The sequence below is a fragment of the Desmodus rotundus genome, chromosome 1 (genome assembly GCF_022682495.2).
Source record: "Desmodus rotundus isolate HL8 chromosome 1, HLdesRot8A.1, whole genome shotgun sequence".
Lineage (NCBI taxonomy): Eukaryota > Metazoa > Chordata > Mammalia > Chiroptera > Phyllostomidae > Desmodus > Desmodus rotundus.
This window is the reverse complement of record NC_071387.1, coordinates 127,391,522-127,405,112: the sequence shown is the minus strand read 5'-3', so window position 1 is coordinate 127,405,112 and position 13,591 is coordinate 127,391,522. Positions and strand designations below refer to the sequence as shown.

The window sequence follows — 13,591 nt, the reverse complement described above, 5'->3', positions numbered from 1 at the left end:
GTTTTGTTCCTGCACGACACAAGTCTTCAGTTTTCCGTCCCCGGATATTAACTTTCATCTTGACTGTCTGCTGGACCAACGCCATGTTTTGTTTTTGTGTTATAGTGGCATCCTTTTCTAGCACCAGTCTCTGCATCAGAGTAGTGATACCCGTACTATCAAAAAACCCTCTCCATTCTCTGTGGTTTAACACAGTTTTTTTTTTTTTGATGCTAACTTAAAGCTAATTGGCTTAAGTGGAGGAAACGTTGATGACTGTGATTCTTAGTCACTTAATTTCCCAGGCTGAAGGTTGTTTCTTCATTTTAGCAATGGGGGCTTCGAATGTCTCCCTGGGAACTGACATCCAGCTGAGGGATAAAAGAAGGGTGGATGATAGAAGATTTGATGGGCGAGACCTGGATGGAAGTATTTATTTAACTTTCACCCATATTCCACTTAAGCAATTTTTAAAAAACTATTGAATTTATTGGGGTGACACTGGTTGATGAAATTATGTAGGTTTCAGGTGTACAGTTTTACAGTACGTCATCTGTACATTGTGTGTTCACTATCCCAAGTCAAGTCTCCCTCCATCACCATTTATCCCCCCATCACCGTCTTCTACCTCCCCCACCTCTCTCCCATCCCACTTAAGCAATTCTTAAGTCACATGACTCCAACCTAACTTTGAGACAGGCTGATAGATGCACATCACTTCTGTATTAATTGATTTGATTAAGCAGTTTGCCAATCTCTGCCAGGACACACAGGGGTAAATCCCAGTAAAAGGTAAAACCTCTAGAGGTAAAAAGATAAACCTCGAAAAAAGTACTAGTTGAAAATACAGAATTATTTAGGGATGTCAATAACTTTTCAGGAAATGGGAGTTCCATGGACCTACACTGGGCACTCAAGAGAAAGATGGCGGACAGCAGAGACAGACCTTTCCTTGGTGGGGCAGGCCTGAAAGAGGAGAGACCACTGCTGCTGCAGGAAAGACAAATGCCCACCAGCATCCTCCTTCCCTACTGAGAAAAAGGCTGTAAGGTACTGTAAGGTTACTAAACACTGCCATTCAGGGCACCGGTAAAACTCACTGTGGCAAAGGTAAAAGGAAAAACACTCCACCCCTGGAAAGGGTCAGGAAGCTATTCTGCACCCGGACTGTTAGGTAGATGTCCTAACTTGGGGAGGGGCAATAAACACTCCAAACCAAGAGTCACTAAGGCACTTCTGGCCAAGATAGAGGCATAGGTGGACACACTGTGCCTCCTCATGAAACCAAAAGAAGGAAAACAATAAATTTAAAAACAAAAACCCACCAGAACTGCCAGAAAATCAAACTGTATGCAAGTCTGACAACCAAGGAGTTAAAAGAATAAACACTCATCCAGACCAGTAGGAGGGGCAGAAATGGGCAGCTGGGTGGAGAGGACTTGGGGCAAGGCAGATTGGGCGGTGGCTGGCGGACCAGGTGGTTCCACATTTGCATGCAGATAAACTGGGAGGGACAACTGGGGAGTGAGACAGACTTCGCCACCCAGGATTCCAGCATGGGGGGAAAAAGCCTCAAAACCTCTGACGGAAAAAAACCTGTGGGGGTTGTGGTGGTGGAAGAAACTCCCAGCCTCACATGAGAGTTCATTAGAGAGACCCACTGGGTCCTAGAACGTACACAAACTTACCCACCCAGGAATCAGCACCAGAAGGGCCCACTTTGCTTGTGGGTAGCGGGGGAAATGACTGAAAGCCAGCAGAGAGCTGAGCAAACGGAACTGTTCCCTCTCGGACCCCTCCCACACAGACAATGTCACAAGGCAGCAACCTGGTTTGCTCCACCCTGGTGAATACCTAAGGCCCCACCCCTTACTACGTAACAGACACACCGAGACAAAACAACAACAACAACAACAACAATGGCCCAAATGAAAGAACAGATCAAAGCTCCAGAAAAAATACAACTAAGCAATGAAGAGATAGCCAGCCTATCAGATGCACAGTTCAAAACACTGGTAATCTGGATGCTCACAAAAATGGTTGAGTATGGTCACAAAATAGAGGAAAAAGTGAAGGCTATATAAAGTGAAATAAAGAAAAATGTACAGGGAACCAACAGTGACAAGAAGGAAACTGGGACTCAAATCAAAGGTTTGGAACAGAAGAAAAAAATAAACATTCAACCAGAACAGAAATTCAAAAAAAATGAAGAGAGGCTTAGGAACCTCCAGGACAACCTTAAAAGTTCCAGTATCTGAATCATAGAGGTACCAGAAGGAGAAGAGGAAGAGCAACAGATTGAAAACTTATTTGAACAAATAATGAAAGAGAACTTCCCCAATCTGGCAAAGGGAATAGACTTCTAGGAAGTACAGGAAGCTCAGAGAGTCCCAAAGAAGTTGGACCCAAGGAAGCACACACCAAGGCACATCATAATTACATCACCAGGATTAAAGAGGAGAGAATCTTAAAAGCAGCAAGAGAAAAGGAGACAGTTACCTATAAAGGAGTTTCCATAAAACTATCAGTTGATTTCTCAAAAGAAAGCTTGAAGGCAAGAAAGGGCTGTAAAGAAGTATTCCAAGTTATGTAAGGCAATGACCTACACCCAAGATTACTCTATCCAGCAAAGCTGTCATTTAGAATGGAAGGGCAGATAAAGTGCTTCCCAGATGAGGTCAAGTTAAAGGAGTTCATCATCACCAAGCCCTTATTATATGAAAAGTTAAAGGGACTTATCTAAGAAAAAGATAAAAAGAACAGTAAAATGACAACAAACTCTCAACTATCAACCACCGAACCTAAAAAAACCCCAAAACAAAAGCAAACTAAACAAACAACTAGAACAGGAACAAAATCAGAGAAATGCAGATCACATGGAAGGTTATCAGTGTGGAGGGGGAGGCGGGAGTGGGGGAAAAGGTACAGGGAATAAGTAGCATAAATGGTAGGTAGAAAATAGACGGGGGGAGGTTAAGAATAGTGTAGGAAATGTAGAAGCCAAAGAACTTTTGTGTACGACCCATGGACATGAACTAAGGGTGGGAGGATGTGGGTGGAAGGAGGGGTGCAGGGTGGAGGGGAATAAAGGGGGGAAATGGACAACTGTAACAGCATAATCAATAAAATATATTAAAAAAAAGAATCACTAAAGATACAAAGAGTTCAGCTGCCACAAGGAAGAGGGGTAGGATCACTGACAAAGCCATAATTCTAAGATCCAGCCACGACCTAAGTGTGACAACCAAGGAAAATATTTTAAATACCAAGGGCTCAAAGAATTCTTTCCAGGAGTCCTGTTTTGAGGAATGTACTAGAAGCTGAATTTCATACAAACAAAAGATGACTGGGAAAAGTTTAGCTATTTAGCTTTAATATAAGTTAATTGTAAAACTTAGGTTAAAATTAAGGTAGGAACAAAGACAGCAGAATAATTTCCTGTAATAATGCTCTATGCTGTGTGTTCTATGTTCCAACAAAATAAAAACAGTGCAACCAAAAATGAGACTACGGTGGAGATGGAATGAGAAAAGCAGAATAAACTCATTGACTATGATTTAGACAAGTAAAAATTAAGAAATGTTATTAAAAATACCATATGATCTCACCTTTAACTGGAACATAATCAACAGGAGAAAAAAGCAAACAAAATATAACCAGAGACATTGAAGTTAAGAACAATCTAACAATAGTCAGGGGGGAGTGGGGAGGGGACAGTGAGGAGAGGGGATTACAGGAACTACTATAAAGGACACATGGACAAAATCAAGGGAGAGGGTGGAGGTGGGGGAGGGAGGTGGGTTCAGCTGGGGTGGGGTGGAGGGATGGGGAGAAAAGGCACACAACTGTAATTGAATAACAATAAAAATTAAAAAAAATGGACAGTACAAATTGTGAATAAAATAAATAAGGAACTAAGGGCACTAAAAAGTGTAAGCACAAAGGTCACCACGAGAACAGAAATATTAATCTCTGTAAATACCAAATTTAGGAATTAAAAAAAAAACCCACAGCAAACACATTGCGAAGAGAAACAGTAAGTGTAATAATTACAGCATAAATCTGACAACTGAAAGCAAACATATTATCACCAACTGTGGAAGAGTTTAATTTGCTTATTAAAAGGAAAGATTTTCAACTTGGTTCATAAAGACCTAACTCTTCAGGAGACACGCCTAAAAAAGGCTAAAAATAAAAGCATGGTGAAAGGTATTCCAGGGAAATATAAACACTAAGAAAGCAGGGGCTGCAACAATGATATCAAATACAATTAAAAGCAAACAGTAGTACGGAAAGATTTTCTAACTATGATTCCAAATCCATAAGCAAAAATGAAATAGAAGAAAATGAAAAGAGAAACGGATACATCTGACACATACAGTAAGAGGCAGACAAACACGGTAGAAAAGTAAACAACATAACATCAAAAGACTGACATATTTGGAAAAATATTTGCAATCCATATAACAGGTACAGGGCTAGTATCTGTAATATAAGATTAACTCTTAAAAATTAAGAGGAAAAAGGCAAGAACAAAAAATAACTCCTTATCAAAGGAAAAATGGTCAAGACACCAGAAATTCATGAAAATTGATTTAAAAATACCTCTTAAAATTAAAAAGTATTCAATTGTACCTCTAGTAAGAAAAAAGCCACACTAGAACTATAGTGAGGTAAGGTAATTTCTCAGTTATCCAGCTGGCAAAAACAAAAATGTACAACACCAAAACCTCTGTTGGAAACGTAGGGAAACAGGCCTCTCTCTTTACACTGCTGGTGGAAATACAAATTGGTATGTTAATTTTTAAACAAAACTGTTTATGTACTTACCTTCTAACATAACATTCCTACCTCTAGGAACGTACCCAGAGTATGAAAACGCATCAGCTTATCATATTTTATGTGCAACATTGTAACTGCAAAATATGAAAAATAACCTTTATATCCTTGATTGATGAATGGTTGAATAAACTGTTGGTTTACCCAAATGGGGTGCTATAAAGCTTCTTTGTTTTAAATGAAGAATTCAATGGACAGTGATTTCCTAGACATATTTTTTAATGAAAAATGCAAAGTTCAAAAAAGTATCTAGGCCATGCTACTTCTTGTATAAAAGAGGAAGTAACAAAATATACAGACACTCATTCATCTGTGCAATCAACACAAAGCAAGGACAGATGCACCGGGCACTAATGAGACTGATTACCTGCAGGGAATGTATGGGATGAGGTTGAAGGCAGGGAGTTACCACTTCTCTGAGTGCAGTGCTTTGTGTGGCTTTGAGTTATAGAAGAATGCTAATGTTTCACATACATAAAGAATAAATATAAATTGAATTAGCAATAAAGATGGATAAATCCTTAAAAGAAAACACATCAGAAAAATATGACCTAAACTGCATTACAAATGACGTATTACGTAGAATAAGAAAGCACTAACTCAGGTAACTTTTTCATTAGTATTTTAAAAAGTGAGATACACCTCACATACCATAATATTCACACTTTAAAATGCACACTTCAGTGGGTTTTTGTAGAGGAAACTGTTCATCCAACTCCAGAGCACATTCACCAGTCCAAAAAGAAGTGCCATACCCATTCGCACTCACTCCCTGCGCCTCCCTCCCCCAGCCCCTAGCCATCACTACCCACTTTGGTCTCTAGGCTATTACTTATTCTGAACATTTCATGTAGGTGGAACCATATTTTGTTTTTGGCTTCTTTCTTAACATGATGTTTTCAAAGTTTATATATGTCACTGTATATACCAATACTATCTTTTTTATGAACAAATAATACTCCATTGTATGTACAGTTGACCCTTGAACAACATGGGGGGTAGAGGTGCCAACCTCCTGCACAAATACCTGTGTATAACTTTGGACTCCCCAAAATCTTAGTTGTCCCTCAGTACCACAGGAGACTTGTTCCGTGACCTCTGCTTCCCTGTGGATACTGAATTCCCAGATGCTCAAGTCCCCTATGTAAATGGCATAGATCAATGCATATAGTTGCCTCTCTGCAGACAGACTCCTAACCATAGATCACAAACAGCACAGTTATTAAAAATAAGTGCATATAAGTGGACTTATGCAGTTCCAACCTGTGCTGTTCAAGAGGCAACTATATTTACTATATATTTTGTTTATGCAGTCATCAGTTGGGTATTTGGGCTGTTCCTGTTTTTAGCTATTAGGAATAATGTTATTATGAACATTCACGTTCAAGTTTTTGTTTGAACATGTTTTCAATGCTCTTAAGGCATACAGCTGAGTGGAAATGAGGGGTCACACGAGACTCCCATTAATGCTTATGTTGGTACATTTGATGGTACCCCACAAGTCTTTGTACATCTGGGTTTTTTTTTTTTTTTTCCTGTTCCTCAGACTGGATAATCTTAGCTGACCTCTATTTTGGTTCACCGTATCTTTCTTTTGCCTGCTATTGAGCTCTTCTGTTGAATATTTTGTTTCAGTTTTGTGTTTTTCAGCTCCTAAGTTCCTTTTTGTTACTTCTTTATCATTTCTACCTCATTATTGATACTTTATTTGGTGAGACATTGTTCTCAGACTTTTAGTTCTTTAGACATAGTTCCCTTTGGTTCTTTGTGAACATATTTAAAATAACTTAATGTCACTGTTGAATAAATCCTAAGTCTGGGCTTCCTCAACAATAGTTTCCACTGATTGCTTTTTCCTTCTGTATATGGGCCATACTTTGTTTTTTGCATGTCTTACAATGTTTTCTTGAAAACTGAACACTTTAAATACAATATTGCAACTCCAGAAATCAGATATTCCCATCTCCCCAAGTCATCTTGTTACTGGTTTTTGTTTAGTGACTTTTTTGAACTATTTTTGTGAAGTCGGTATTCTTTGTCATGTATGGCCACTAAAGCCTTTGCTCCACTAGCTTGGTAGTACACTAATAACTGGACAGAGTGTTCCTTAAGTGCTTGGAATCAATACTTCCCTGGTTTTCTTCACAGGGGCCTGTAAGTCGGGGTACACCTTTAACACTTGGCCAGAAAGTTGACAATTCCACCTTAACTCTCATTTCTTGCTTGTATAAACTATCTCCTGTGTTGTTTTGACATGCAAGTCCATTCTCTATCAGTGAGAAATGTATTAACATGTTGTGCAGGCCAACCAGAGGTGAGAGTTTAGGGTATCCTTAGTTTTTTTCCTGAACATGTAGGTAGCCTTTTATGCAGGTGACTTCCTTAGTTCCAAGAGAGGTGTCAGAACTTACAGATTTCCTAAGGACATTGAATTCTCTGAATTTCCTTTTAAGCTTTTTGATGAACTTCTTGTTTGTCCCAACTCTTACTCACTGCCTCGTGCAGCTGTGATGTTAAACAAAGCACTGTTCTCAAAAAAGTGATCTCAGAAGGGCTTTATGCACTGGGAAAACTCTTCTTAGCCATGACAGATTTTCAGGAAAGGTCTTCCAGTGAACTCCCAAAGTGGTGAAATAATGACAATTTTAAAAGAATGTTGAAGGTCCAACCCTGTTCTGCTACCCCCAGGGGCTGTCAGCTGCTAGTTCTCAAGGTGACCATGGATGTGAAAACTGGAGGATGAGAACAGGGCAAGGTAAAATGTCACGAACACCACTGTTCTTATCCAGATTCAGCCAATTTTGCTTAAAAAATACTCCTTTTGGTTAATTCCTTAGCTCTGAAAAAGTTGATTCTGACAATATGGACAGTTTTCTCATTGCTTTTTATGGCAAGAAGAACTCCTGGGTGTCCTTACTCCACCACTTTCACTGGAATCATCCCAGATAACCTTTAAACTTAAGTTTTAAGACCATATGCCCTCAGGCTCAAGAAAAAAGAACTTTAAACATACATTACACTTTGGCTAGTAGACTTCTATTTTGCAGAAGCATCATTGACAATTCTGAAACCAACTTCTGTGTATTCTATGGTTGAGAAAATAAGTAAGTATTTGGTGGATAATACATGTCAAAAGGACACATGAGATAGCTTGAGAAGGCTCCCACTGGTCAAGTTAAGGACAAGTTGAGTGTTAAACAATGGACTTCTATTTCTGACCATTATGTAGTACCAGAAACTCTGCCCTTCTACATTAAACAACTAGAAAACTGAATAAAATATATAAAACAAAAATTTTCAGACAATGAAAAAGTTGTACAGGACATTAATAACCAAAAGAAAACAAATGAGTTGAGAGTTGAAGCTCAGTACCTGAAGGGTTTCCAAACTATAGTGCTGGGGGAAAGAACCCTGAAATAACTCAGTGGCCTCATTGAAAAGACGGAGTTCAGAGTCTAGATAGGCTAATGTGACTAGATGCTGTAAGGAAAATACAGACAAGGAAGAAGATGCACAGAAAGTGCTCTCTAGAGCTATAGAAGGGTCCCCTCAAGTTAATGGTATAAGACTGCTCTGTGCAATTTGTATGAAGAATTTACCAAGGTCAGGGGGGAAAATCATTAGGAAGGAGTTAGTGGAACAGTCCCAAAACTTACACAGTCCCAGGAATAGCTTGTGTTTCACCAGACACAACAGAAAGATTTCCTAATGAACAAGGCATTAGGTGCTAGTTCTTCAATAGTGGGGCCAAATGAACCCCAGATCAAGGTTTCCCAACCTTAGCATTGCTGACATGCTGAGCTTAATAATTCTTTGTTGTATACATTGTAGAATGTTCAGCAGTATCCCTGGCCTATATCCACTAGATAGTCCCTCTCCCCAGTTGTTACACCCAAAATATCTCCAGATGTTGCCAAATGTCCTCGAGGGATAAAAATTGATCCAAGTTGAGTACTACAGACAAGATCATTAAAACAACTATTAATATTCCAGATGTTTAAGGAAATAGAGAAAAACATAAACATGTAAGAAGACAAATGGACTAATAGAGCAAAAACAGTAACAATGTATTATAGGGTTACGTGTAGAAATAAAATACACGTGAAAAACAAACAGTACAAAGACTGGGAGGAAGGAAATTAAAGTGTACTGTACTAAGGTATTTAGACCATATGTAAAGTGGTATCCTACTACCTGAGGTCGGACTGTGATAAAGATGTACATTGTAAACTTTATAAGCCAATAATAGACACAATAAAATAATAAAAATACACAATAAAAAAACCATAAAATTAGAAAGATGAGGTATCCATGAGATCATACTGACATAATCTAAAAATTGAATAGGGGGAGAAAAGGAAAGCTCTTCCTTACCAAAAAAACCCTATTAATTGTAGAACCAAGAATATTAAAAAAAAAAAATCACCACTTACAACTACTGCAGCAGTAATTGTTTCTAGTAAGAATTATGAATGAATGTTAGAACTAGTCCATTTAAGTTTTGGAATAGTATATAGTCTCAAAGTATCTCCCTGTAAGATAACTGTTAATTACAAAGAGAAAAATAGTAACTGTTTCCAGTAGAGAAACCTCACAGACACTACTTGAAACAAAGAAAGTTAACATTGCCAGTACTAGGCCCCATCAACATCATCACCTGCCTCCTAATATGCACTGGGATAAATACAACAGTCCTTCTGTGATATTCCTGCCTAAAGTGCCTAACTTGAACTTAGCAAAGGGAACATTAGACAAACCCAAATAAAAAGGCAAAATAAACTCCTCTGTGCTTTTGAAAAATATCAGTATCATGAGATTCTAAGAAAGAAACTATTCCCAACTAACCAGACATAACAATTGAATATATGGTATGATGCTGGCTTTTCTGTTGTAAAAAGACACTGGACAATTGGAAAAATCTGAGTATTTGATAGCTGGATTGTTGTAATACATGGGAATAGAGAATGAGTCTGTTTTTAAAGACAGAATATAAAGGAGAAGGAAAAATGAAATGAAGGGAAAATAGAGTGAGAGCAAGAAAGCAGATGGAGGGGGGGAAAGAAAAGGAGGGAGACAGAGAGAGGATACATCGCAAAGGATGAGGAAGAGGAAAGGAGGAAGGGAGCAGAGAGAGGATGAAAGCCAAGGATAAAGAAAATGCAGTAAAATGTTAATGCAGTAAATGTGAATTTCTGGCGCAGGATACAGGGAAGAACTTGGCCTTGCCCAAAGAGAACTGTCTTTGCCTTCAGCTTCCTGAAAGCAATACACGTCATACCTGATAGGGCTATCTTTGGGGTAGGAGCTTGCTACACTAAAAAAGACAAACCATGTGATTTAGGATAGGGGCTTTGGGTTATGTGGTTAGCAGTCCATCGGGAACAGTCATGTGGGCAATTAACCAATCAGTCTTAGATTTTGAAGGCATAGTAAAAATTCTGGACACTAAAGCTTGAGTGAGCCCGTCAGACTGGCAATCTGCATACTGATGCCAGGACGATAATGGGTTCTGAGGACAAGAGAAGCCTTGCATTTAGAACCCTCAGAGATGTTGCTCTACGCACCTCTTCCTTTGACTGTTTACAACTTGTTCACTTTCCCTGTGATAAAACTTTGTGAATATACTAGGTTTCAGTGAGTACTGGGAGTTTCTGTAGCAAATTCTTGAACCTGAGAGTGCACAGGGCACATTTAACCCTATTCCCCTACCCTGCACCCCACCTCCAAACCTGCAGTTGGTGCTAAAAGTGAGAGTGATCTTGTGTGGGTTCTTCTCTCTAACTTAGTAGTTGGCCCCGAACCCCTTGCAATTGGGGTGAAAGGTCTTGAGCAGACTTGGCAGTTTGGAAGACAGTGCTCTCAACTTCGCAGTCTGGCTAAATCTGGGTAGGCACAGCAAGACATTTTTCTTTCACTTTTCCCTGTAATAAACTTTCATAATTAAAATTTCAATTGAAATTAATTTTAATCTTACATAATTGATAGTCAAAGTAAAATTTTTAAAAAAGTAGAAAAAACAAACTTTCCATTCAACAAAGCCTTAATTTTCTTTCTGCATAGTTCCTTTAAATTCCATTGCTTAAATTATCTAAATTTTGAAGCTCTTAGAAAGATGGAAATGACTCTCCAGGCTTATGAATTCCTGCCAACCAGAAGGCTTTCCCAGCCATTAACAGCACCAATGGGTAGAAAACACAGAACTTAGTTACTTTTATTTAGTTAACCAAGAACCTTTAATTTCTCCCAGAGCAACAAAAGTGAAATTTTTGAAAGGATTTTTAAAATCCTATTTTCCTTTTAATGACAGTACTATGATACATAGAATAGTCCCTTCCTCAGTGAGTAGTCTCATAACCTTTTTGTTCATCCATCAGTGGAAATGCTCTTGCAATCATACTTCCTTCAGAATCTGTTCATACCAATTCCTATCTATGATTCTTCAAAAAATGTTTCTATAAGAGCACATGCCATGTAATTAGAGGTTGTACATTCTGGATTTAACAGAAATATTTATATGCAGTGAAATATAAAACCAACTTTTGGTTGTGTTACAATATTTAAACAATGTGTGTTGCCTAAATAATGGAAATATAATTCAGAATTCCATGACTGTCCTGGAAAACTAAAAGAATCAAAAAGTACAAGATCACAAATAATTAAAACAATAATAAGAATTCGTATTTATTTGTATAATTTATTATCTGTATACCCATAATAAACATTATTATCTTAACCTTAATTTTCCTAACAAGAATAACTTATAGCAAAGGTGATCTATATTTTAAATAGTTACAATTCCTCAGATTTTTCCATTATTTTAAATATATCTCAACATTTCTTTTTTCTTTTTTTTTTTGGAGTGTTGTCTAGACATCTTTTTTTAAAAAAATTTTACTGTTATTCAATTACAGTTGTATGCCTTTTCTCCCCATCCCTCCACCCCATCCCAGCTGAACCCCCCTCCCTCCCCCTTGATTTTGTCCATGTGTCCTTTATAGTAGTCATTTATTTTCAAGGCAAAGAAACACAGACCTAATCCAGTGAAGTACACTTCATGATAAGCACAAATGGGGAAATTTGAGATTTATAAACTCAAAATTCTTTTATAAAGGGAACAGTCAGGGAATATTTTAAAAAACCAACTTATGTAGTTGGTTTGTGGAAGGTTTATATAAACATAACTTGAAAACACTTAAACAGGGGAAGTAAAGACAACAATATACTTATTTCTACACCTCCTCCAAAGAGACTTATTTGAATATGAGTTTAAATAATGGGCTGGAAAAAAACAAAAAGAAAAAAAAATTTTAGATGGAAATGTTCACAGAAAGAGGTACCAATCAATCATCAAATGTAATTTTCTTCCCCTGAAACACAGCAATTTTAGACTGCTGTTCCTTTCTCCTCCGGCTTGCTTCCCACGAAGGATGAAGAGGCAGCTGTGCCTGCTGTGCTGTGTTTTGGGGTCCTCTTTGTGCACGCTTAATAAACTGATTCTTCGGCTGAAGTTCATTTTGCTGAAAACCTGGGAGGAGAAAGCAAAAATAATGAAAACTAACTATATACCCAAACAACATAGAAATATATTTCAACTTCTCAAGTCAATATATAGAAGAAATTTAGTTTTACTGAAATGGAATACCTCACAATTTAAAATCTAAATCCGACAAGTAACAGTCTGAAGTTGAAATATACACAAGCAGTCAATTTTGGGACACATGCTTCCTAATCCTTGTAAATTGTTGGGAACTGCCCTGCCTGGTTTCAGAAGCTGTAAACCCCCATGGCTAAGGCTGAGTCAGAGAGTTGGGACCATAAGCCATTAAGGAGACAAAGCTTATCTCCCTGGCAGGGGCTCCGCCTCTGCCCACTTTACTTTACCCTGCTTGGCCCTGAGCCTGACTAGTTAGCCAATGACGGGTAAGATTCCTCAGGGGAGGGACAACCTAAGACAGGCATGGCCATGAAAAAAGCCCACAGGGAAGGACTAGAGGGGCTATAGGAAAAGGGGGGTGATGGACCCTCGTCCCTCGGCTCTGACATAGCCTGAGTCCTCATTCTGTCTGCAAGAAGTCTCCTAATCTCTTGGCTGCCTTGCTTCCCCTGCCTGACTTAAGCCTGAAACAATGACAGAGGGCAGTGCAGTCCTGTGCTGGGAAGGGCAGATTCCCCGGGGAGATCAGGTCTAAGAAAGAATACATAAAACCCTGTGAAACCTGCTTTGCTAATACCCTCAAGTTAAAGGATAAGGGTCCAAGCCTGAAATGAGTTTGTTTCCCAAAGTCTTATAGCCCTTTAGCTAACTGACCCTGACTCAGAATAAGCCCTCAGAGTTCTTTGTATGTTATCTATTGTTTGATCCTTACTGCCTGACAGTGATTGATGAGCTTTACCTGTATTCCTGTGCAAAATAAACCCAGTAAAAGCCCATTGAGGAAAAGGCTCTGGGCCCTTCTCCTTTGAGAGATCGGCCACCTTTCCTCCCCAAGCAGATCATGTCTTGGTAGACTTATTCTTATCTGTGGTGGCTGGGGGGGGGGTCCTGTGGGCAGAGCCCCCCCAAAGTAGGTGTGCATTATATACTTCCTCATATATGCTGTGCTCTCTTAAGAAACATCATTTGCTTATATCTGTGTGTGAAGCAGATATATCCAGAAAATACACATCTTTACGAAGATATTGATTTGAAAATGTTGATTATTTTTAAAGGTCTATTAATTGATTTTGCTTTCTTTTGTCACTGAACAAAGTTATAACTGCAAAGTAAATTAGT

At 38.5% G+C, this 13,591-nt stretch overlaps 1 protein-coding gene across 3 annotated transcripts in view; it reads right to left on the bottom strand.

Annotated features, from left to right (window-relative positions):
• Window positions 1–11,474: 11,474 nt before the first annotated feature.
• The window catches only part of SRFBP1 (serum response factor binding protein 1), a 64,027-nt gene continuing 61,910 nt past the window's right edge, over window positions 11,475–13,591 (bottom strand). For all 3 annotated transcript variants that reach the window (XM_024571386.3, XM_024571387.3, XM_053910614.2), the window contains one exon: window positions 11,475–12,343. In XM_024571386.3, coding sequence (XP_024427154.3) covers window positions 12,159–12,343 — 185 coding nt within the window. In that variant the 3' untranslated portion in view covers window positions 11,475–12,158. The remainder of the gene's footprint in view (window positions 12,344–13,591) is intronic.